Below are 27,290 nucleotides of genomic sequence, written 5' to 3'. Positions count from 1 at the left end.
TATGATTTAAATGTCAATCAGGATAATATAATATAACCTAGGAAATCTTAAAAATGAATATATTGAAAAGTTTTATATTATTTTTTTAACTGTAGAAATACATTGCGACTAGGCTTTCTATATTAGACCACAATGGCTTTAAGTCGAATGGTAAGGATAGTAAATTTAGGGTAAGTTAAAAAATATGCAATTCTGTACATTAGTTGTGTAGTCCAGTATTTTTTTTGATGAAATTCTGAATGAGTTTTATATATAATAACATCTTTTAAACTATTTTTTAGTTCAAAAGAAAGTACCTTTTTGCAGCGTCATGGTCTCAAATCAGGAAATGGAAACATGAGAAACTTTAGAAATGGTAGGAAAATCAATGATGAACCCAGGATAAATCCAGAAAGCTTAGCTACTCCATTTACCAATGCGCATATCGATTGTAGTAACTTACGTGTAGGAAGTCTCTTCAGGCCATTTCTATTTACAGTAGCAGTATGTGGTTTAATATAATACAAATAATCGCAAAGTCATTTTCGTTGCATATATCATAGGTTTAACGATATCCAAAATAATGCCTAAAATCAATGAATTCTTCGTCTAAATTTAGATATATCATAGCTGTACTGTAGTTCTGCAGATAAGTCTCCAATCAAAATATATGCAGATATTTTTCATTTTCATATAGTTTTTGTTAAACTTAACAATTTGAAATATTCGAATGGATGGGTGCAGCAAGGCAATTTACCACTTTTCATCTCAAACATATCAATGGCAAATGATGGTGAAACTGAACTTCTGCCTCCAATGCCAAAATATTTATATCTGCAGTTAAAGAAGCATTGTCACAGCTATAGAAAGCTTACAAAACATCCAGAAACTTACACTTACTCATAAAGATTAGAATATATTGTGAACTTTTAAAGGAAAAGTTCTAGAAACAATATATGGAGCCATAAATAACTATGGATTATGGGGGAACCATTAATGTTAAGTTATACCACTGATATAGAGAATCATATATAAAAACAATGGAAATTAACATATCAACAGTTGGGGTATATCGAGGATCAAAGGTGAAGCCTGAAAATCGATGTTTTGAAATACAGCAATAGTGAAATATAAATTGCAACGACTTTTATTTTGCGTTTATTGCACCTCATGATTTTTTTTTAATGAAGTGTTAGTTTTCAGGATCATGTTTTCTTGGGGCTGCTGTTTGGGAATATGAAAATATGCGAAGTCACGCCAGAAGGCAGTTACGAAAGCCAATGAAGTTTTTTAAGAAGAGCATAGATCAAGGAATTAATTCAACAGTAATATATTTTAAATTAGAAATAATTAAAGATGTCTAGAAACTTTTTACAGAAGAAAGTTGCAAATTTAATTTGGTATAAATCATAAAAATTAAAAAACATAATTTTAACTGATCTACTGTGTACTAAAATTACAGGTAGCAGTTAATGTGTTAAAGTCATTTGAAGATCTTTTCAAATAAGTATATAATGACAAATTTCAGTATGAAAACTGTGCGGAGCAACCAGGAGACTATATTAGACTTATTAGGTCAGATATTTATTGAAATAATCTTCATGTTGTAAACTGTAAAAATAAGACATACAATTTTGTATTATACTGAATACTAAAGTTACAGTTGGCAGTTAACGTGTTGAAAGATATTTAAAGAATTTACTGAACAAGCATTTAATGAGAAATTTGCAGTTTTCTTATGTAAAGAGATGTCTAGATACCATATAAAATTTCCAGTAACTACAGTTTTCCCTTATAGAATACCCTCGTCAGAGATTTTAAAAGTTGGTGGTCTCGGCTAACTGAGGGCGAGCGTATTTTTGCTCCAATATGTCTTCTAAATGTACTAGTATTCTTAGCTTGGAGGATTCCTAGATTTCAACCAATGATGCTAAGATATTTTTGTTCTAACCCAGCTAGTCCGAGTATCTATGTGCCTATGGTATTATCAACGTTTAGCCATTATTCGGGGTTGCATCTTTTAGCCAATATGTATGTCCTCCATAGTTTTTGTACAGGCAAGTGTTTTTTCACAATTTTAAAATAATAAGTATGTAGTTTGTATTAAAATGTTCTTCAAAAGATTTTTTTTATAAGAAAAATATATCTTATGAATATTTTCCAACATAGATTAATTTTGCAGGAGCTGTTCACAGTTTAGGAAAAGAACAATTTTTGGGTTTTTATTTAACAGCTGGAGTAGTATCAAGTTTTGCCAGTTATACATATAAAGTGCTGACAAGGCAACCTGGACTTTCATTAGGAGCGGTAAGTAAATGCTAGAAGTGCTATTAAGGACGATGGATCATTATCCGTATTTCATTAATCATTAACAATGTAAGCTTTAATTTTACTTCATCGTCTCCCACATGTAATAATAAATGCAAAATAGGTACTATGTGCTTTTAAACAATAAAGTTATTTTAATGAATGCTTATAAAATATGTAGCCTGAAAAAACACTCGCAAACAAACTTTTGGCTACAGTTCGTAAATATTTCACTTTAGATAAATTTGCCATAGCACTGAACTCAGTTTTTTCATTGTTTAAATAATCACAGAGGATTCTTACTTTACGGTACTGTCTAAAATAGACAAACTGGTAAATAGCTCTGTCTTTTCCTATTTATTTTATTAAAAAATTATTCTAAGCAGTTGAAAAGAACATTTCTTTAAATTTTCACCATTTTTTGTCTTGGGTTATGTACGAATTAATCTAAATAGCAGTGATAATTGGAAATAAACAATATTTATTAGTTGTAGATGAAGAAAAAAGAGGACAGGATTCAATTTAAGTTGTTTCACTAGTAAATATGTATTCACTTGTCTTTTGTAACTTTTGAAAGTGTTGTGATAGATTATAAATAAGTTTTTATAGTTTTCTGGTATATGCTGATGTCAAAAACTTATCTTTATCAAATCAGTTGTATTTTTGTTATTTTTACGAACTCAAGCATTTACAAAAGCTCACAAATTTTCAATTGGATTAAGATTTGGTGAGGAGTCATCACTAGCAAAACAATTTTTTTATTAAAACTATGGGACGATTTTCACATTTGGTCCCATTGAAGATAGCTACAAAGGAGCTGTGAATTAAATTCACAAAACAAATTTTTGACGTTTGACTGTGTTGTCATGTCTTTATAATGTATAATTTGGTATAATGTTGTAGGCTTCAATTACAAATAGAGAAGCTTTCAAAAATACATTTTTATTATATTACTATATGAATTATGCAATTTTTTAATTTTTTTATATACAGCACGAACGAATAAATAGTCGTTTCTTCTCATATTAATTGCAGTTAATTATTACAACATTTTTTTTGCATTTGCCTTTGATAATAAGCTAATAGATTTGGCAATCCTCAAACCACCAGTTGCCAGATTGTTACAGATGGTCACCAGATGCCTGTGGAAAGTACCTGAATACTATTCTTATTATTTTTTTAAAGAATTTCATTTTTACTGTTAGTTTGTTAACGTTCTATTGGATTTTTATTAATTATAAATCACATGCTATTTCCCGATTTATTAAAAAAACATGGCAACACAGTCAAGCGCCAACATTTCGTTCTATGAACTTTAATTGACAGCTCACTTATAGCTATCTTCAATGGGACCAAATGTGAAAATCGTCCAAACTATGACAATGGACAACCGGAGTGTGATGTCACGGCGGGCATTTCGTTATTATTACTTTCCAAACAAAAGTTGAAATGCCGAATCTCAAGACTTTTTAATTTCTATAAAGTTAACATTTTGCTTCCCCTGCTGCTTTTTCTTTTAAGTATAGTATTGTTTACGATAATACCATCATAATTCAGTGTTCTATTGCTATGAAATATAGTTTAAAAGTTTAAATTAAAGAAATTCTAACCTTACTTTATTGATACATGCATTTTATTGCTATTTTTATAAAACAACATGCTTTATTATTTACACAACCTTGTAAAATTGTTGTAGTAACTATTAGAATACTTATATATTGCAAAAAGCCAAAAGATTCTGTAAAAAAAATGAAAAATAACGAAAAATACAAATTATCCACTCTAAACAAGGTTTGTTTGGAAAGTGAAACTGACAGATGTCAATAAAATCTGCGTCATCACTCCGGCAGTCCATTTAAAACATCTATAGGTTGGTATGTGTCATTAGTCACCGACTGTCAAAACTGTCACAATATTTTAATAATTTTATTGCTCACAATTAGTATGCTTAGTAGGCCGTTTTTTACGATGTTTAGTTACGTTAGTCAACGTTTTTGTTTTAGTCTGGAGCTATAATGGGAATCTTAGGCTATGTTTGTACTCAGTATCCAGACACAAGACTAGGAATTATTTTATTACCTGTGTTCACATTTTCGGCTGGAGCTGTAAGTTATTCCTTTCCTGTTTTATTCGATATGTTTACAAGTATAATTGCAGGCGATTAAATTCATTGTGGGTCTCGATACAGCTGGTGTTCTACTAGGATGGAAATTTTTTGACCATGCTGCTCATTTAGGTGGTGCTGCCTGCGGAATGTAAGTAATTTTTTATGTATTTAATTCAATTTTTTTCGGGAGGTTTTTTTATTAAGTACAATTATAAATTGCTGTGGTGTTTTATTTTATTTTTGTTTTTATTTACCGTTTCCTAATACTTATTTTAAATCGTTTACAGTCTTATAATGCTAACACTAAAAACACAATTAATTTATAATATTTATTACTTAACGCTAATAATCTATTTCTTAGACTGAGTCTATACAATTTAATTTCCTTTATATATGTTTGTCCCGTTATTCTGGAATTCAATCAAATTCTCTAGGCGGACCGTCACTTCGTTTTCTAGACAGCATTCTAGACACTTCGTGACGTCAGCACTTCTAGATCTTTGTCGATCGCCATTTACTTGGAATCTCGAACCAGTGGCGCACCCAGGGGGGGTTTTGAGAGTTAAATCCCCCTCCCAAGGCACTATTCCGTTACTCACAAATTTTAAGGCCTCAAAATGGAGGTAGCATAAAAAAATAACATAAAAAAAATTTCTGTGCCCAATCAAACCATACCGTGTTGCGAAACGGCGTCCTCCGAGCCATTTTTTTAGGTTTGGAAACAGGAAAAAATCGATGGCGGCAAGATCTGGGGAATACGGTGGGTGTTCAACCAATTCATAGCCCAATTCGTGTAATTTTGCCATGGCGACGGCCGATCGGTGAACCAGTGCATTGTCTTGGTGAAAAAGCAGTTTTTGGGTTCCAAACCGGGGCGATTTCGACGCAAATCAGCATGGAATCAATCCAATAATGCTGCGTAGTACTTACCATTGATTGTTTTTCTTTTTCCAAGTAGTCGATGTGGATGATACTCTTCGCATCCCAGAAAACAGTCGCCATCACTTTGCCGGCCGAATGTGTACTCTTTGCCTTCTTCAGCGGCCCTTCGCCGCGTTTGCGCCACTGTTTCGACTGTTCTTTGGTTTCCGGTGTGTAATAATGCACCCAGGTTTCATCAACGGTGATAAATCGGCGAAAAAATCCTTCGGATAGCGCTGTATCATCGCCAAAAGCGTCTCCGAAGTGGTTACACGTTTCTGCATTTGATCGATTGTCATCGCGCGGATAGCTTTTTTATGTGCAAATGATGGTGGATGATGTTGTGTACGCGTTCGTCGGAAATGTTTAGGAATCCTATAACTCGCGCAGCTTAATTCGACGATCTGTTATAATCATATCATGGACTTTGTTGATCATTTCCGGCGTGGTGACTTCCATTGGCCTCCCGGAACGCTCATCATCAAAAACACTCGTACGACCACGAACAAATTTAGCTTTCCAAAATTTTACTGTTGCTAACGAAGGTGCAACCTCACCATAAACTTCGTCCAGGTCGGCTTTGATTTGCACATTCGTTTTACCCTTTTTGTAGAGGAACTCAATCACCGAACGATAGTCGACTTTTTCCATTTCTCTGAAAACACAAAATTTGCTTGCTTTTGACGGCTGTAAAAAGCAAACTAATTGTTTTTAAAACTTAAAATTTTGACAGATGTCATGTCATGAATGGCAAATGTCAACACCGAACTCAATTCGGTATCAAGTAGCGCCATCTATCAAAGACTAGTTTAATATCAATCTATCCTCGTATATCATTATCTTAGGATCTTCAGTCAAGATATTCGTCTTCGTCCCACACTTCTCCTGGTATCTATTTTATTTTGGAATGCGAACCACAAAATATCGTATTTTTGTTCGTTCAACTTCTTTTTGTTTATTGCTTGTATTTTTTTATTATTATATTAATTAAGGTTAAAATTGTTTGTTTCAGATTCTGGGCGATGTGGGGCAACCCAAATATCTGGCAAAAACGTGAGCCAGTTCTTCAATATTGGCATCAGTTAAGGGGGTCGATCAAATAATATAAATTTTAGTTTAGTTATTTTGAAATGTGTAAAAAGAAATATTTAAATATAAAATATACCTATTAATAGTTGGACCTTATTTTTTTCGCCATCTATTATTTAATTCACATAGCTGCAGGTGAAAGAATCTCTCTTTTGTCCAGAATGGGGGTTAAGGCGAACGAACAGTATAAGAATGCAGAATGCGCGGAAACCACTGCATTAAAGTCAAGTATCTCTAGTAAACGTTATCATATCTGTATATCAAATGAAACACGTAAGAGTTTTAGGACATTAGAACAATGTAGAAAGCAAGAAAAATCTATAATGCCATTCAATATATGAAAAATCGTCGAGTGGTCAGAGGTCGCAGAATTTACTACTACTACTAGGAAATCTAAAGAATGGAGTGGACCATGGACGTATAAACACAGATGGACTCAGTTATTTACATAAAAATGTGAAGCCAAAATTATTTGACTAGGTCACATTCTCAGCACCTTCAAATGTTGTCACATTTTTTTATTAAAATATCTTATTCACGTATCGCTGAAAATATTACTATATTTATTTTATACTCTACAGGTGCTATCAAACCAAAATAATAATTTATTACTTATATTAATATATTTAATTGTAATTAAAACATCAAATGTGCACATAGTGTGCATATCATTTAATAATTGCGTATAACAGATATCAACCAATTATTTTATATGTAGAAGCACTGAAACCTATTTATTAATGGCAACGGTGTTTACATTTCTCTGTCTTATGGCTCTACGTCAAACTTCAAATGCTGTTCCATGTCATGTCCATGTTTTGTTTACTTTTTACCCAAGATGAGGAAAAGTTGTTTTTCGATATTTTGGCTGTATTTTAAGTGATATTTGTAAATAGTGAAATAAACAAATTATAATAATGGTGCTAAAGTTTTGCATTTGCAAAAAAAACGAAATATTTACATCCCAATGTCTCATTTAATTTGTAAGTAGTTTGTTTACATTATTTAAGATGAGGAACTGAGGAAGCCTGTGTGTTTACATTTTAAAATATGTCTTTCATACGCGTACCATTGGGTTTATTCATATTAATTAATGTATTGAACAAGATATTAGTTCATGAAATTAGTATAGACATTTTTAAATTGTAAGTAGACATCATATGATTAAAAAGATCTGTTTAGTAGCTTTTTAATGTAATATTTCTCATGAATTAACAATAAATTGGTGAAATGAATAAAACTCATTTATTTTTCTATGTAGGTTTCCAAATAATATTGATTAATGATGAAACTTACTCTAAACTTCAACAGAGAAAACAGTATAAAAAAACCTTTCAAAAGCATCCTTTTTGGTTATTTAAACTTGTAAGGAAGCTGAAAAATATTTCAGATTTTTTAATAAAACTATAAATATCTACAACAGACTAGTTAAAAACCTTATGAATATTTTGATTAATAAAACCATACATATGTCCCAAAATCAATCTATGAGCATTTTGGTGACCATATGTATGATGAAGATGCAATCGATGGTCACTCTATGCAACTTTTAAAATTGGTTCTTGAGAAATATTTTAAATTTGGAATTCATCATGAAACGAGGACTACTTTAGATGCTAACACCGTGCGCATAAGAAGCGTTCTTACTAAGACTGTTTTATTTCGCAATCAATAAAAATTTATTTCTATACCAACGTCTTCTATTATGTCTATTTACCATTTTTACTTTAATATTTCTGTCCGGTAAATAGCTTTCCAATAATTTATACATTTTCACGCCTACTTTTTAATAAGTAGGTATATTTGCAAATAATTTTATGTCAAATGCCCTCAAGAACTTTGGAATGATCAATAAATAATTTTGTAGCAGAAATCCTTACTACGTGGAATCTATTGATATTGTACTAAAACAAATTTGTCACAATTTGAAAAAATATGTTTTAACACATTATCAATAAATATAGGTATGTACTTAAATTTGACAAATGTATATTTTTTAATTGTTTTTTTTTATCGTAGGATTATTTGACACCTATTAAAAAATTAACTTGAGCTCAACTATATTTTATTGTATTAATTTTAAAGCAAATAAAATTGTATTTTATTTTTTCTATAAAAACGTGTTTTTATACATTATTACTACTTCCAATTATTAACGTCTGAATAATTATCCCCGCGAGTAAAAATTCAAGCACGCTTATGCTCATTGAGGAAGTATCACAGTCTATCGATACCCGTTTTACTCTCCTTTACCCTCTTGTCCAGGAATATCGAAGCTTCAAAACAGTGTGTGTTTAAGGTATCTTATTGCTGTGTCCATCTATGTTTATACGTCCATGGAGTGGACCTAATAATAAAATTGTCAACTGTATCATTCACGTCACACCTTAAGCTCCTAGTTCAATAAACACACCTCCCATAAGAACCAATATCACTCAAGTAGATGATCCTACAGCCGACGATTCCACCCGATGAAATTATTGAAACATTTTATAACGACCTCACTAATATTCTCAAATGAATAAGGAGAAACGAACTAATACGGCAATTTTAGTGCCAAAGTTGGCAAAGGACAAAGTATAGTTTTTGTAGGATCCTTGGGGCTAGATGAGCGTTGTAATATAGTGGTAAGTAGTGGGTTGGTAACCCTTTTATATTAAGGTTTCATGAAGCCTGTCGATGACAACAGAAATTATGTTCCCACCTTGAAGTAATTTCCAAAGCTGGAGTTGCATCCCAATCTAAATCAAGTAGCCAAAGACGCTGAATAATAGTCTTCACTATCGAAGTGACAGGATTAAGAATACCGTAAGGATTGAATATGCGAGCTATTTGACTTAAGAGATTTCGCTTTGTACAGGAAGCTTGAAGAGGTAAAATTTTGTAAAAGAAATCATCAGATGATGGATTCCATCCAAGTCCTTCAACGAAGATTGATCTAAGTCAAATAAAAAAGACTGTTGCAGAATATGATAAAAAGGAATACTTATTAGCGAGAGAGAATAATTGAGTGGCATTACTTGCCTATTTTCGTAACTCAAATTCACCATGTTTCAATAAAGATATTAATTCTTTTATAGCAAAAACACTATGTTGTACAGAATCCTTTACTGTCTCCACATCATCTACGTAAGTATCATTTAGGAGTGTAGATGAGGCCACAGGTAAGTCCGGTTCGTCAAGTGCTAGCTGCTGTAGAGTACGAATTGCAAGATATGGTGAGCTAGACACACTGAAAGTAACCCTAGTAAGTTCGTATTCAGCAATAGATTCCTGTTCCGAAAAACGCCAAAGTATTCTTTGAAATCTTTTTTGATCATGAGCGATAAGAATCTGTATAAACATGGATTTAATATCTGCAGTGAAGACATATTTATTAAACCTGAATTTAAGCCATACATTTACAAGATCATTTTGTAATGTTGGACCTGGATATAAGGTATCGTTTAAAGACGGAAAGTTAGGGGCGTCTGCGGAAGCATCAAACACAACGCGCAATGGAGTAGTACTGGACTCCTTGTAGATACAATGATGTGGTAGATAATAAGAATTATTTCTTGCTGTACTTGGCTGAATAGGATTTAGATAATTGAACTTATTATGAATTATGATTTGATGAAATTTGAATACTGAATCTTAAGTGATTCATTTTCAGCAAATCTGCGCTCTAAAAAAACTAAATCTTTGTAAGGCTAAACGTTTTGTGTCGCCAAAAGAAGGTATTTCGTTTTTGAAAAGCAGAGTTACTACAAATCTGCCCTAGGCATTTCTATAAGTAGTACCTATGAGAGTACAGCTTCTCACAGAACTAGTCTTCCGGAGAATATGATTTAACTTCTGGTACTTCCTCAATGGCCCAGAATTGTTTTAATGTTGCATCCAATTGCTCAGAATCATTAGTAGAAAATGACGTAAAAAAGAAATGAATATTTGTTATATTTGTAGGTGGAGTATTTTCCATCAAAATATAACCGAAACTTGTTTCAAGAGCTGAAAGTTGATATTCTATGTCGTCTGTCTGTCATGTCATGTGGAACATAGCTATTATTGGTAAAAGTATGTATGTCGACGTTTGGAAATAGAAATAAATATATAAACATTGTTAAGTTCTTCGATATATTACAAGCGTAACGAACGAGAAGACCGTTATTTAATTAAATTCGCAACTGCATACGTGTGTTACATGCAATAACGGGATTAGCGACGTGGCCCGTCGTGAGCGTAAGTACCTAGGGTGTGAATATGAGCATACCTCGGGATTGGATACTTTCCACTCGTTGCATCAGTTGCGGTAGTTTACGTTACGGAATTAATTACTTTTATTGTGCGCGGTCGCAATATAGTTGAGGTTTGCACCTTGGGCAGGTTGCATGTCGTAGTTTATTATCGAGTTGTCAAAATGGAATTCAAAAAGACTTAAGAATCATTTTTTAGTCGAAAAATATAAATTTCTTTAAAATAAAAATGCAAAAAATTTTGCACGGTGTATTCAATTTACCAAGATGCTGCATTCTTCTTCTTCTTCTTCCTTTGCCCTATCCGTTTCGGACGTTGGCTATTAACAAGGCTATTTTGACTTTGTTTCCGGCACCTCTGAACAGTTCGGTCGATGTTAGTCCGTACCATTGTCACAGGTTATGCATCCATGAGTGTCGTCTTCTTTCCGGTCCCCTCCTACTGTCGATTCTTCCTTGGACTATTAACTGTAGCAGCCGGTACTTAGTATGCCTCATGATATGTCCGAAGTACTCAAGCTTCCGTTTCTTTACGGTGAAGATCATTTCTTTGCTTTTGCCTATTCTCTGCATTACTTCCACGTTAGTGATGTGGTCTGTGATGCTGCATTATGTTCCCAAAAGGGGAGATCAAGTCTCTTAAGACATAAATATGATCTCAAATCTCTTCCCAGTAAAAGTAAAACGAACAATCAAACTTCCTTGGAAAATTTCCAATTAAATCGGTATCGGATTCAAGAAAAGAAGTGATTATTAAATAATATTAGATTTTATTTTAACAATCCAAGTTCTATGCAAAATTGGAGAGAAATATAAAATTCTGATAATGACGATCAAAACTCAAAAGTTAGAATAACTGAGGCACATGGAGGAAATCAAAACTGTTAAGGCTTTCTCCAAGTGTTATTGTTTATAAAAGTGGACTAGGAAGAAGACGTATTTCATGGTTGCAAAATATACGGAAATCATATATAACTAATATTGACTGAAAGATATCAGACGCATGGAGAAATAGCATAATGGATACCAATGTTCAAGAAAGGAGACCCCAACAATTATAGAGGTATAAATCTACTGAACACCGCACTAAAAGCTTACCACAAAAGTCCTAACCAACAAAATCAATAAACTAACAACTTTATCAGGCGAACAACATGGATTTAGTCCGACCTGAGAAAGGCTTTCGATCGCATCCAAGTCGAAGACGTCTTACACCTACTTAATAAAAGAAACATACCAATCAATATGATATAAACCATCGAAAACATCTACTTCCATAATCGAATACAGGCAAAGATAAATGGAAAACTAACACAGTGTATACCAGTACAAAGCGGAGTCAGACAGGGTGACTCGTTAAGTCCACTCCTCTTTAATATAATAATGGACGAAATAATACAAGCAGTACGTAAAAGTCATGGTTACAGAATGGGGAGCAAAGAAATCCAAATATTATGTTATGAAGACGACGCCGCATTAATCTCAGAGACAGAAGACGAGCCCCAAAGATTAACACACATCTTCAATACAACAGCCAAGAAATACAACATGATATTATCAGCAGAAAAACCAAATGTATGACAACATCTAAATACCCACTACGATGTAAAATCGAAATTGATGGGAAAATAATAAAGCAGGAAGCAAGGTTTAGATATATGGTAATAGATATAACTAGTTACGGAGATGTTGAAGATGAATTACGACAACAAAGCTTAAAAGCAAGTAAAGCGACGGGATCTCTTAATGACACAATCTGTAAGAACAAACACCTAAGAAAAGACACAAAAACAAGAATCTATAATGCAGCAATTAGACCTATATTAACGTACACGGGGGAGACAAGACCTGACAAATCTAAAACAAAATGACTACTAGAAACAACAGAGATGAAAATTCTTCGACGAATATCAGGGAAAAGTTTGTTGGATAGGGAGAGAAACGAAAACATAAGAAGAGCATGCAATATAGAAGACATAAATGGATGTGTGACAAAATGGAAACAGGAGTGGAACGAACACATTAGTAGAATGGTAGAGGATAATATAGTACGAATAGCACGAGATAAGTCATCAAGAAGACGAAGAAGTATTGGCATATCAAGAAAAAGATGGTTCGATAATTTAAACAATTTAGGAGGTTAATATTGAAGAAGAAACAGGATTTAAAACCTACATACAAGAAGGAAGAAGAAGAAGAAGAACATAACACGACTTCTACTGAGCTACTCTGAGCTGTAGCACAACAACAACAACAAAGTAAAGACAGTCATAATTAGACTTCGGCAAATATGCATATTGCATATTTTGCATATTGTGCATATTTTATGCAAATATTTCATATTTTGGCATATTTGTATAAAAGTTTGCATAAAGTGCATAAAAGTTCAGATTTTTATACTGTATTTGAAAATTTTTAAACATACCAATTTATTTCAATTCTTGTATAAAATTTTGTACAAAACATTTACAATTTCAAAGAAGATCAATTTAAGTAGCCCTCAACATTCTTAGAAAGTCTCGGTCACTGAGGCATTCAGTTATTGGATAATCGCTAAGGGTTCGCTCATTTGCATTTTATGGTCTAATCCCCAAATCTATCTACAATTTATTGTATCTTAACAGCAGGTAAACGGCTAATAGTATTGTTCCTAATTTAGGGATTTTCCAAAATCTCCAAGTTTATTGAATTAGGTACCTAAACATTTCTAATTTGATGCTCAGATTTGTAAATCATTTTTGTTTTGATATTCAAAGCGTAAACACTCGTTGTGCGTAACAAAAAGGAAGATTGTGATTTTATAATGCCTAAAACAACCAGTGCTTCAACTTGGATTAAACCTTATAAAGAGCTGTCTATGGATATGGGAAAAATCTACTGTTCAGTCTGTGGCAAAATTGTAAGTATCTAATATTTTCTATTAAATATCTAATATTTCATACATACAGGGTGTTTCCAAATGACACTTACAACGTTTGACTGTAGATACTTCTCGAAAAATTGAACAAAACGATATAGTTAATGAGGGGTCAAACTTATTTACTTTTCGAGATACAGGGTGTTAAAATTAAAAAAAATTAAATTCTTTTAGTTAATAACAACAATAACTTTAAAACCAATAAACGTATTTACTTGAAATTTAGTACTCGTAGGTTGTTTTTAAATGAAAAATAGCTTCCTTTAGTGAGAAAAAATTGTCCATGGTACAATACAATGGTGTGTATTTAGAAAAATTTTTCACCTTTACTTTTTTTTATGAAGTCAGCTATTCTAAAACACAATTATTTTTATTGTAATTGAATTAACAAAAAAAAACTTTTGTTGAATTTTAAAATAAGTTATATGATGTACTAATGGTTAGTAACAAAAACTAATTTGTGGATTAATACTGCATTTAAAACACTTAGCGAGTGTTTTTTTTTCCAAACCAGTTATTTGATTAACCAAAAACACCTTGTATATTTTTATATTTAAAAGGTTGGGTTAAAATAAAGGTTTTTATTTTTATTTATAGATAGCATGTGAGAAGAAATTTCAGATAGACCAACATGTGAGAACTGCTTCACACATTGCAAAAAAAGGAAAAATAGGAGGAAAACATCAAACTTCAATGGCTAAATGTTTCCAATCTACTTCAAAAAAATTAGATGAGCAAGAAACTTTTAATGAAGACTTGTGTCGCGCATTAGTGTCTGCAAACATACCGCTTTCAAAATTAGCAAATGTAAATTTTAGTTCGTTTCTAAAAAAATATTGCAAACTTAATGTTCCAAGTGATCGGTCTCTAAGAAGAAATAATGTGAACGGGCTATACTCGTCGGTGTTAATTAATATTAAGGAAGAAATTGCAGATAATTATTTTTACATATCTGTAGACGAAACCACTGATTCCTCAGGAAAGTATATTGCTCATTTATTGATTGGTGTTCTTAAAGAAGATACCTTACCAAAATCTCATCTTATTTCATGCCAGCAACTTGAGAAAACAAATGCTTTAACAATTTCGCGTTTTATACAAGAAACATTAGCAACTTTTTTTCTTCCGACAACTATTCCTTCTAATAAATTACTGCTTATTTTATCGGATGCTGCTCCTTATATGGTGAAAGCAGGACAAAATTTAAAAATATTTTTCCCAGATTTAATACATGTTACTTGTGTATCGCATGGATTAAACAGAGTTGCAGAGGAAATACGAAAAAAGTTTCCTCTTGTAAATACCATGATATCCAGTGTCAAAAAAGTATTTCTTAAATCTCCTATAAGAATTCAACTTTATAAAGAAATGCTACCTAACATTCCTCTTCCACCACAACCTATTTTAACGCGATGGGGAACATGGTTAGAAGCAGCTAATTTTTATGCAGATCATTTTGTTAAAATAAAGAACATAATTGATACGTTAACAGATGAAAGTTCCCAATCTCTTTTGGATTCTAAACAAACTTTTCAGAGTAACTTGCTTCAACAAGAACTTTCATTTATAAAATCAAATTTTAGTTTTGTTCAAAAAACAATTACTCAGTTAGAATTACCAAAACTGTCATTGTTCGAAAGTACAGCATTAATAAAAGAATTTGCGTCATGTTGTCGGAACGTTAGAGGTAATATTGGAAAAGATATTTTAAAAAAATTTGAAGCTACTATGGAAAAAAATAAAGGTTACCATATTCTTTCTGAAGTAGTCAGTGTTCTAGCTGGAAATATTTCGGAAACAATTAATTTAGAACCAAATGTTTTGGTTAGTTTGAAAAATGCTCCCGTTACGCTAAATAAGTTTATTCATACTTAAAAATGATGTAGTTACTTAAAATAAATGTAAATCTTAATGAATAGTAGGAAATATTTAGTTATGTACACTTTTTTTTTTAAATAAAATTGTTACTATTTTACGATTTTTTTATTTATTTGTATGCATATTTTGTAAAATATTTGCATATTTTCGGGTAAACACGCGCATATTTATGCGCATATTTTCTACATTTTTATTTGCATATTTGCCGAAGTCTAGTCATAATGATTAAGTACCGGAATAAACTTAATTATTAATTACCTCAAACTTGTGTCTAATCTCTTTTAAAAACTTATACAATTAAAAGTTAAATACATAATATAAAAATCAAATCACTTCCTGTCAGATTTTATCGAAATCTTTCCTTATCTTCTCCGTCTAAAAAATATAGTTAAACATTTTGGTTTAAACGTTATTTTAGTGGTTAGTATAATTTATTGTTTGGAAATAATAATGGTATGTATTTGCAATACATTAATTTAACTTTACACAATATCCCCACCTTTGACATATATACAATAGATCTAAAAAATTGTAACCTTGTATATTCAAGTTCGTATTTTATTGATAATACTACGATTACATAAAGAAGACTACTTTTTTAACTCATTCATACGTAATATGTCTCGTCTATACATATACAAAATCCCTATTTTTTCTATTTTAATTAAAAACGTCTGTTTCCACGTTTTTTATCGTTAATAAGAATTTTTATTGCCATCTTATCATTTATGTAGTTTTCTGTCCTGTGCTGTCTTTGTTTGTATTGTATATGTTTACAGGATGTCCCAAAAATCATGCATAAAATTGATAACTGCATCAAAATTTCGATTTACGTTCTACTTACCCTCCACTTCACTTTTGGACTTTACCGTTGGTTGATTTTTATTTTTTAGGGGTGAAAACTATTCCCATCAGAAAAAAATTCGTGTAATTGTAAATTAAAGCTAGTCATTTATTCAAATCATCTTTTAATGAAGTGAATGAATGTCAATAAACAAAATAATTTAATATTTTATCACAGTTTAACTCCCTAATTTCACCCCTTAAATTATTTATAATTAAAACAGTGCCATTGAATATCTTGTCTCCACTCATTTGCATGGAAGCTTCATGTCTCGAACAGTAAATAACATTGCGGGAAGAAATAACATTGCAATGAACTCCCGCAATAACATTGCGGGAGTGTCACCAGGTGCTTCATGTTAGGAGCTTCGGTTGTAGCGTTTTAAGTTTTATAATACGTCCCTGTTCGTTTATCTCGTCAGTACGCATAAAGATTGCCATAAAATCTGTTTTTGTCTTTTAAGAAAATCCTTAATGCGTAAATAACGCTGGATATATTTTTTGTCTATGTGTACTTTCAAATCCCATAACCTTTTGTTACAAAGTCAGGTAGAACTCCGGTTTATAAACTACGTGCTATTTTGTTAATTTGAATTATGTTATATCTATTTCGACAAGTTTTTGTCGCCTAGAAGATTATATTTCATGATGCCCCCCTAATATAAAAAAGAGTTTTTATTTGTCTTTCATCGTTAAAACGCAATAAACTGGAATATTTAAAAAGTTGTTTTTGTCGCTTAGAACGAGGGTCCGAGGGATATTTGTTTGTTTAGGTCTTGTAAACACAAGGGGGAGAGTTATTTTATGGCGTGGAATTTGTAAAATTTAACGCAAATAAGGGTGGACATTTAAGTTCCAAGCAGGGCAGACGTGCGACAATGTGAGTCAAGCTAGAGATGTCAGAGTAGAAAGATGTTTGGGTAATTAGGAATCGCGAGTCGATTCAATTTTTTTGTGTTATGTCTTAAGACCGGTTAAGGTGATAATACTCTTTGCAATATGGCAGTTTAAAACAGAGTAATCGCCATAAGATTTGTGCAGTATACCGGCACTGATTAAATTCGGAAAATTATTATATAGGATGTCCCAGTCGTCAGCTTGCTTCCTCCACCGAACCTAATTCTACATCTTTTGATTGTTCGTCCTTGCGTATGGAAATGGTTTCCTTTTGTTCAAGTTGAGAGTTTTGTCCTTTGCAGCTCCAATCCCAGAGATAGTAGCAAATTTTTTTTTAAGTTAAGTGAAACAAGTGAAATCAAGGTAACATTTAACGTATTAATTTTAAAGTAAAGACAGACATTTTTTGCTAAAACAATAATTGCTTTCATTAAAAGGATTGGTAATAATTAATAAATTGTAAATTTTATGGTTTAACTTAGCTGTCATTTTAATTGTTTTTTTTTTTAATTTAATGTTAACATATGACAGCTAGCTTTATTTTTTTCGATATTTATTTGTTTTGTTTGTTTTAAAAAAATGTTAATCTCTTTGCGGTAACATTTGTAAGTTTTTGTAGTATCTCCAATCCCTTTGTAAACGGACACATGTAAGTTTTTTTAGTCTGTATTTGGCAACTATTTATATAGTATATTTTTTATGCCATTTATGTGTTGATAACTGTTTGTATGAGACAAAAATAAACGTTTTGATCTGTTTCTCTGATCAATTTTTTGTTTTTATTTAGAAAATCTCCTAACCTTTTTTGTGTGTTTACTTTTTAGGAAGGAAGAAACTTTCTTTCCTCCAGCAGGAAGTTTTCTCGAAGCGGCGTCCTTTTTAAATAGCTAGAGGTATTTCTTCTTGTCTTTTTTTACCCATTTGCCCAGGAGATTTATGTAAGTACCCCTTTGTTTCATTTTTTTGTGTAGATACCCCAATCCGACCCATTTATTTCAACTTATCCACGACCCCAGCTCTCCAACAACCCCCTGAGTGCCGTTCGCATAGTAGCGTTTATTTTGCTTGCCCTATCTTCGCCCCCATAGTTTCTGTCCCCTATTTCTACCCCTATGTTCTTACCCTGAGGTAGGCAATATAATTCGTTACACGGTAGGCTAGCAGAAACAGAGGTACCAGTGTCCCAGTCCCTCCGATTTTCATGTACAGCTGGTTCCAAAAAAAACTGATTAGTAAGATTCTATTAATAAAAAATGGAGGGAATAAGAAACTCTCGAAAAACAGAGAGGGCCTGCAAGACCAAAACTATACTAAATTTAGGTATGTAAAAATAAAATAAATATTTTGTAATATCTCCATCAGCATTGATAACAGCTTGTAGTCTTCGGTCCATCTGCATGAAAGGAACTATGAAATTTTCTTCTTCAGAGAGCTCTTCCCAAATCTATTGTATACCGTGTTACAGCTCTTCGGCATTTTGAGGTATATAATTACGCCGATACAACCGTTTTATAATAACCTCCCACACTTTCTCGATTGGGTTTAAATCTGGACTGTAGCTGGGCCATGGTAAGGTTTTGATGTTTTTATTCTGGAGCCACTGGTTTGTTATAGTTGCAGTGTGAACAGGACAATTGTCTTGATGACGGATAAAATTACTTTCTGGATACAACTGTCCTACACTGGGAAACATAATGTTTTCTAGAATATTCAGGTAAGTATGCCCAACAAACCTGCCATCAATACGCCATACCATTCCCATTCCTCTAGATGAAATCCATCCCCATACATTGGCGCTAAAATGACCAGCTGATCGATATATATCAACATATAGAGAATTAAATCTATTATTATTTAGTCTATACACTGTCCCAAAAATCTTGATTTTGTAGCTGATGGTTTAAAGCAAATATAAGTCTTAATTATTTCTGTTGTGATGTAAGAGCTTGTTTTTTGTTTACTGCAATTCAGTACCTAAGATGCGATGCTTTAATTCTGTGCCAAGTTGTTGTCTTTCTTCCCGGAAACTGTAACATAATTCTTGCAGTTTTCGCATCTTCAAAAGAATTCTCTTCTAATCTCTCCAAAAGCGTACGATCTTCATGAGCGGTAAATATTTTTGATCTTCCAGAACCTTCCTTTCTTTCGAAAGTTTCTTGTTCTCTCCACCTTTTATTAATATTAAAAACTGTTGTTCTGCTTACGTTAAAATGGTTTGCTACGGCAGATAGTGACTAACCATCTTCTAATTTCGTTACAATTCTTGCTTTTAGATCTTTGCTAGCATTTGGAGCCATTTTTTGAGGTTGGACACAATAAGTTATCTGACAAATTTTAAGATTTGACGGTGACAGTAACAGTATGTAAAAGTATTTATCCTTCAAAATACACTGCTCAATTTTCTACAAAATACGCTTTACAGTCGTATCAGTTTTTTTAGGAACCAACTGTACAGAGACATTTAGTTGTTGATACACCGGTTATGTCTTTCTACCATGCCGGCGGAGTGAGGATGAAGCGTGGTCGTTCTAGTCTTCTTAATTTCCTTCAAAGTCATCATGGTCTTCCAAACTTCCGACGTTGCGCTCTTGGTCGGAATAAAGCAGAAGTGGAACCCCATGTTGGGAAACGACATTCTCGAGCAGGGCCTCATCAACAGTGATTGCTTCTTAGTTGGTGTAACTACTTCTGGCCATTTGGGAAAATAGTCCATAGCAACAATCAAATCTGATGATATACTGGAAATGGTCCCAGCATGTCAACAGTAACTCATTCTAAAAGAGTCCCGAAGATGTCTTGTTGGAGTGACCCTAAGTCTCACTTTGGGTCCCTTTTTGGATACACATAGTTCACATTGTATGCACCATTCTTCAACATCTTGCCGGCAAATTTCCTCTATTAGAGCTCTTACGGACTCTGGTCAGAGTCTTATTGATCTCAAAATGTACCCGGCGCAGCTATCATAGAGTTCTGCCGGCACGTACTTAACACATGACCTTGGAAGAACAACTTAGGACACTGTTCTTGTTCCATCTGGACTCTCCCATTTACGAATAATGACGTCATTTCGCAGACACAAGGAGTCCTATTGAAGCCAATAGCCCTTCACTGCTTGCCCATATTTGGCAATCTCCTACCACTGTGGCCTAGCTCCGCTGTCCAGCCACTCACGGACTATCGTAAGATCTGGATCTTTTTTCTGCTCACGGACTAGCTTTAGATCTGGATCTTTCGTCGGATCCAGACCTAGCTTTACATATGGGTCTTTCTTCTGTTCACGGACTGGCTCTAGATTTGGATCTTTCTTCTGCTCAGCCTGGAGGTTTTCCTTGGTTAGAGCTTCTTTGTTACTTTCGCCATCTATGGTTTTCAACTGTCGAATCTACAGTTGCACTTCTCGCATGATCTTCCTGAGAACTCGTTAGCATTCCCATAACTTCTTCCTGCTCGGTGACTATTGGAAAGTCCATCGACATCTAACCTGTCGCTGTACCAATCCACAATTGTAACACTTTGTGCGGCCTTGCCGTTTTTGTTTCAAAGAATCAGTTATGGGCCGAGATATTTCTCGAATTGACTGGCCAACACCTAAGGCAGCGTATTTAGACCACCTTCTTCCACTTCGGCAACACCTATTACTTAACGGACTTTGCGTTGATGGCGGGACACATTCTTTACGGCGTCATACACCAATGCTGTGACAATACCTTCGATGCTTGGTAATGTAATCTTGTACTCTTGGTAATGTCGTAATTTTGGAGCTCTTCATCGCGCAGGCCATCAAGGAAACATTGGATGGTGAATTGTTATAGGAACTCTTCTGCGGCTTTGAGCCAAGCGAGTCGTGCCGTCTTTTCTACTTCTGCTTACTGCTTCTCCATTAGTTTGGCATTTATTGCACTTTCATAATGCTATTAAATGAATCTGTTAACCATCTTGTTGCTGTCTATCCTGAAGCTGTCCAAACTTCCTCAGGAATATCATCTGATCCAACTGCTTTCCTGTTCTTCATTTTTTGAAGTGCTTTAACAACTTTGTCGTCTGCTATTTTGATAAGAATTGCCAAATCGTTTAGATTAATACGCTTCTTTTAATTTGGTACAAAATTCGCTGCCAAAATGACATTAATTTAATTATTCAGCAAAACTGTTTTACGTAATATTATGGTCAATGCGTTTTTTTATATTCGAATCAAACAATAGGAAGAAATGTTCGATATGGCCATTGGACTTAAGATGATATTTTAGAGAGAACTTTTTATTTTTACAATATTGTCCGTTTGGGACCGTTTCAAGGTAGATTTTTTTCCGATTCAAATTTCTTCTGCAATGTTATTTTTTTGCTTCGATTCGGAGAACGAATTTTAGGTTTAAAAACAATTTAACAATGAATAAATCTACTGACCAAACTATTATATTCTATTACGCAAGGTTAATTAAATTAAAAAATAATATGAGAATTTTGGTATATAAACAAATCATTTATTTAACAATAAACAACTTGGGAAATGAACATAATCAAATTATTTATGATAATAGGTATGCTACAAAAAATTGGTTTTTATTTAAATGGGTAAATAATAAATTATTATAATGTGACTGATATTTTTGACAATACGTTTACGAGAAATGCTTATCTATACATACTAAAAGTACTGCGGCTTAAACAAAAATTAACTTTTAATATGTTGTTAAGTGTCTTTTTGTTGTGTTTATTTTATACTAGCGCCACAGAAGCATTTTTTTCTAGGAATAATGTGTGCACCGATTTTAGAGCTTACGGTAACATACATAAGAGTAAAAAATGTTCTTATAATCCCGATCTAAATTCTGCCCCGGTGAGTAATTAGTTTTTTCTTTTTAAATTAGATTAGATAAGCAAAATATAGACCTGCAGTTAACCCTTAACTACCATGGCCAAAAATAGTAACATTTGTACCATGGCAGGGTCAAATTTGACCCCCCATTGTTTTTTGTATAAAAAAATATTCTTTTTTTAACTTGTTTTATTTTAAATTATTTTGTTTACAGCTACTTTTACATTTATATAAAAATAAACGAATTTGGTTAATTAGATATAACTTTATTTAAAAAAAACTTTTGTATTCAGTCAAATTAACATAGCTATGCACTTTCTCGAATTATAAGAAAAATAATAACAATGTGCAGTTTTTTTATATCCAATGGTGAAATCTAGGTATCATAGCTCCTGCCTAAAACAAAAAAAATCGATTTAGATTTCGTATCTCAAAAATGACAAGCATGATTTTACCTTAATTTTCAACACAGCTTATGCATAACGTCTGTATGCGGGAATGATTTTTGCAAATAAAATCTCGACATTTATCGCACGATGAGCTTTCTTTCTTTTGGTTTTTGGAATATGGACATATTTTACACCTTTCCCTCTTTTTTCGTCGTTGTGGCTCTGGATTTGCGGCAGGCATTGGTTCCTGAAGTCCGGAAACTTTAAAAATGGCACTACGAATTTCTCTCGGTAAACAAGTTTGCTGAGCTCTACGAGTTAAATGGGCCTTAATAAGTTCTTGACCTAAAGTGGTTAGAAACAATATTCTTTCCATTATTTGATTTTGCTGAACTCCATTAAAAATTACGTTAGCATTTAATCCTGCAATGTCCAAAATGCGAAACCATATTACTTGAGGCCATCTACGAGTTCTTCTGCCTGTTTTATAGCATGCACATTTCTTATTCAATGAATCCACCCCACCTTTTGTCTCGTTGTAAAAATTTATAATCTCTGGCTTTCCATTAACCATTGTATTGGAATGCTGCATAGTTGACACTAACAACACTGCACGATTTTTCTTAGGAACAAAAGATACAAGGCTCTCGCTTCCTGTAAAACCAAGTAAGGCAGAATTAGGTGGCCTGTTTTTTTGGGGTTGAAATTCAGCAGGAACCTCTCTTTTATTTGTTTTTAGAGTTCCAACATAGGAAATTTTATGGCTTCTCAGTTCTTTTATGAGATCAATGGACGAAAACCAATTATCTGCTGTTATGTTTCTATTTGCACCAGAAATTGGTGGAATAAGTGTCAAAACATCTAGAGTGGGGATGGATAACTTTTTTGGATTTGCTCTGCGTGTATCTTTTCCAGTATATATAAAACCATTTAGCAAATAATGTGTCTTAGAGTCTACTAAACACTGCATTTTCGGACCGTATTTGTCTGGCTTATTTTTGAGATACATCCTGAATTGGCACCTTCCTCTAAATGCAATAAGCATTTCATCTATTGTGAGATATTCACCACAGCTATAATTGGACTGGCAATTAATTATAAACATATTAAAAATATTGAATATAGCTGCCAGTTTATCTCCGTGCGCAATACGTTCTTGTCTAGTAGCTGGGTCGTCAAAACAAAGGCTTCCAAGCAAAAAATAAAATCGGTTTAGTGACATGGTTGCTCGAAATATATCACGGCCAGTACCATTCGTAGCAAATAAAGACCTTAAATCTTCATTATTGGATTTAAATACCCCAGCTAAATATAATAAGCCTAAGAAGGCTTTTAATTCAATTATGTCAAGATGATTGGTATATTGACACGATAAATTGTGTAAATTATATTTAGAAGCCATATTAGTTATTCGTTCATTGGTCTTCTCAAGAATTTCTTGCAATATATCGTGGCTAATAATACATTCCCAAGCATCAACTGGTTTCTCTGGCATACTAGCAGGAGCTTTTCCAACAACACCAGGTAAATGACTAATTAAATTATGCTTGCGTGTACGAGAAAAGGTGGGAGATGTTTTAGACCACTTGTACCTATTTTTGCCATAAAACCCATCCCTTGAGTCAGCTATATCACTTTCTTCAGCCGAATATTCACTACCAGTTTCGGAATTATTAATTTGCCAATTTTTTTCGTCATCATCGTCCCATTCCTCTTCACTGTCTGTTTCGTGATCACTGTGTTCACTAGCCTGGTCTAAAAACTCACTGTCACTATCTAGTCCATTGTCCATAATTTTTTGTCCCTCCTCTTCAAGTTCTTTCTGTGTCAGAGGATGTTTATTGCGACTACACCTCGCCATTTCAAATTACTCGTTAATTGCACTAGAAACACTTAAACATAAGCGGGTCAAAATTGACCCAATGCTTGCCTAACTCTGCAGTAGTAACAGATAAACTAACGTAATTTTCGTAGATCAATAAATCACCTACCGGTCGAAGATTAGCAGAAAGCGCGCAATGCTCAATCTATGTTTCGGTAGCGAAACTTGGCATTAAAAACGCGGGGGTCAATTTTGACCCCGCCATGGTACTTAAGGGTTAAATCAATATCTACCAATTTAGGGACAAAATTATAGGAACGCAAGAAAAAAGAGACAATTAGGTCCACAATATTTGATTTTATTGACGTAATTGGCTCTCTAAAATATTGCCAAAAAGTGTTTCCGAACTACAAAAAAAGAGAAGTTAGTAATAATAAGGAATATCGTTCCCATATTCAGTTTTTGCCTCATTTTATTCCTATGCTCAGAATATATTTTTTATCATGTTTGATTAATTTGTGCTTTTCCCTAATTAATTTAGAATACATATGCCCAATTTCAGAATTCTATATACACTCGCGATCATAAAATCCGGGTCATCTTGAAAATTTCAAGTTTCTTCAATATTTTAACCTCTGGTGCAGTAATAACTTTTTTTTGGCTAATGTATTTTTTATTTGTCATCAATGTTTGTTTTGAAAGAAAAAAAAATGGTTTTTATTGTTTTTATTGAAAAAAACAGAAAACAAATCAAATTGTTGATAAAACAGACATACGAAAAAATATGGAAAATACAGAACGTGGTAAAAAATCAGTGAAATTTCAATGACCAATATTGTTTATTGCCTCCCCTTGCTCTAATAACCTCTTGCAGACGACGGGGCATACTCTCAATTTTTCTCCGGATTACATGTTGTGGTATGTTATTCCACTCACTCACTAACAGATCCTTAAGCTCCTGTGCGTTGTTAGGAGGAGGTGTATGGGTTTGAATACGTTTTTTCAAATCGTCCCAGAGATGTTCGATGGGATTCAGGTCCGGAGACCTAGCTGGCCAGGCTACCCTCGTAATTACAACTTCGTCCAATCATTACATACTGATCGTGACAACGTGCGATCGCACGTTGTCCTGCATAAAAACGGCGTTTTCTCCAAGCCCTGCCATGTTGGGCATACCATGTTCTTCCGGAATCTCCGTAATGTACCTTCGTGCAGTTAGGGACCCATTTTCGATGAAGGGTAATTCTGTGTGGAAGTCGGAAGATATACCTCCCCAAGCCATGACCGAGCCTCCACCAAATGGCATTCTTGGAGCAATGCAAGCTTGTTAAAATCGTTCACCTGTTCTCCTCCAAACTCTTACACGTCCATCGGATCCAGTTAGTCAGAAACGGGATTCATCTGAGAATAACACTTTGCTACAATCGTTAATTCCCCAACGCGCGTATTGTCGAGCAAAAGCTAGTCGTGCAACTCGAGGCACCCGGCGAAGTGGCGGTCCTCTAGCCATTACCCGAGAAAATAGTCAAGAAGAACGAACTCTTCTTCTGACTGTTGCAACACTAAAATTGCGATTTCGTACTTCCTCTAGACGATTTTGATGCATAACCGCTGTTGAGGTCCGGTTTCGTAAAGACTGAAACACAAGGAAACGGTCATCTAGTGCCGTGGTCATTGTTCTTCGTCCAGAGCCAGGTCGCCTGGTTAGCAAACTTGCCTCCTGAAAGCGTTGAAGCACTCGTTGAACCGTAGAAAGGCTTATGCCAACATTTCTTGCGACTTGCCGTTGAGTGTGACCGTCTTCCACAAGTGCAACAAATTGTGCCGTTTCAACAGTCAAAGGCATTTTTGTCAAAAAATAAACACTAATAATGGCACTAATAAACACTAATGGTGGCAATAATAAACGTTTGTCCGTTGCATTTTAACAGAAAGTCGAAGCACAAACGAGACATTTAAAACAAGCGGAGTTCATTTGCGTTCATTTTGGGAAGTGTGCACTTTACCGCGAAATTGGCACTATTGGAATTCTTTGTTACAAAGGAAACCGCAACAATTCTGAGAAACATGCATTAGTTTGTATTTTTGTTATTATTATTTACGATAAAGCTCGTTAAAAATGAAATATCGGTGATTTTCAAGGTGACCCGGATTTTATGATCGCGAGTGTATTATATTTACAAAGTTTCCTTTACTCTATTTATGATTTCAACACCATTCGTCTCATACCGGAATCACTTTTTTGTTCCAGAGTGAAATAGCGACTCGACATGGATTCAATTTAGAAGAACATAGAGTTACTACACAAGATGGATACATCTTGACAATTTTTCGAATGAGACCCAGGAATAAGGATGTTAAATCTTCCCAGGACCCAATTATATTGCAACATGGAATTTTCGTAGATGGTAGATCATGGTTTATATCTGGGAATAGTTCATTAGGTATGGAATACTATATTATACGTCTGGATCTTCCTCTTTTTCTCTTTTTCCTCACTTTGCCTTTCATTGGTGAAATTCTCATTGGTACTGTGTCAATTTTTTATCTTATTTTTATAAATTATTTGTACTTTTATTTAAAGTTTATTCTTCTTGTTTATCACATTTATATTTTTCTTGTCTTATAATTTCTAGTTTCTGAGCTTCTGCTGTATTTAATAAGTACATTCTGCTTTAATCTTCTTTATTTTTTGAGCAACTTCCATACAGGAAGGCAACTACTAAAGAAATATAGGCGGAAGGCGGCTGAGAAAGCTCTGCATGTTCACCAAATTCCAGCGTAATTCAACATGACTCGTTGGTGAGATCATTAATCTCTGAGCCACGATTGAAAGGGTTAAGTTCGGCTATTTGAGCAGCGTTTCTATAAACACAGGTGCAGACTCAATGCGTTTAATTTGTTGCCCGAGCATTTCCATATTTGAGTTCGTTTATGCGGACAATTTTTAATATTTTTCTATGCCTATTGCCTACAGATTACTTAGACTGTTGATAATTAAATATGGAAATGATGTTGATAATTAAATATTGAAATTGCAAAATAAATTGTTGATAATTAAATATGAATTAATAATATATTTACCAGTGC

At 33.5% G+C, this 27,290-nt stretch overlaps 2 protein-coding genes across 3 annotated transcripts in view; both read left to right on the top strand.

Annotated features, from left to right (window-relative positions):
• Positions 1–2: 2 nt before the first annotated feature.
• Positions 3–6,491, top strand: LOC140449997 (presenilins-associated rhomboid-like protein, mitochondrial). The gene is made up of 8 exons (XM_072543416.1): positions 3–170; positions 282–483; positions 1,176–1,304; positions 1,778–2,036; positions 2,162–2,286; positions 4,290–4,391; positions 4,444–4,541; positions 6,327–6,491. The coding sequence occupies exons 1-8, from the start codon at positions 133–135 to the stop codon at positions 6,415–6,417; spliced, it is 1,044 nt and encodes a 347-aa protein (XP_072399517.1). The 5' UTR covers positions 3–132; the 3' UTR covers positions 6,418–6,491.
• Positions 6,492–15,784: 9,293 nt separating this feature from the next.
• LOC140451422 (lipase member N-like) overlaps positions 15,785–27,290 on the top strand; it is a 27,947-nt gene continuing 16,441 nt past the window's right edge. Inside the window, exons 1-2 of one of the 2 annotated variants that reach the window (XM_072545213.1) lie at positions 15,785–15,886; positions 26,452–26,644. In XM_072545213.1, coding sequence (XP_072401314.1) covers positions 15,884–15,886; positions 26,452–26,644 — 196 coding nt within the window. In that variant the 5' untranslated portion in view covers positions 15,785–15,883. Of the gene's footprint in view, positions 15,887–21,764; positions 22,011–26,451; positions 26,645–27,290 lie in introns of those variants that run through there. The other variant, XM_072545212.1, reaches the window with a different exon arrangement.

The sequence above is a fragment of the Diabrotica undecimpunctata genome, chromosome 9 (genome assembly GCF_040954645.1).
Source record: "Diabrotica undecimpunctata isolate CICGRU chromosome 9, icDiaUnde3, whole genome shotgun sequence".
Classification (NCBI taxonomy): Eukaryota; Metazoa; Arthropoda; class Insecta; order Coleoptera; family Chrysomelidae; genus Diabrotica; species Diabrotica undecimpunctata.
This window is presented reverse-complemented; position numbering and strand designations above follow the sequence as displayed.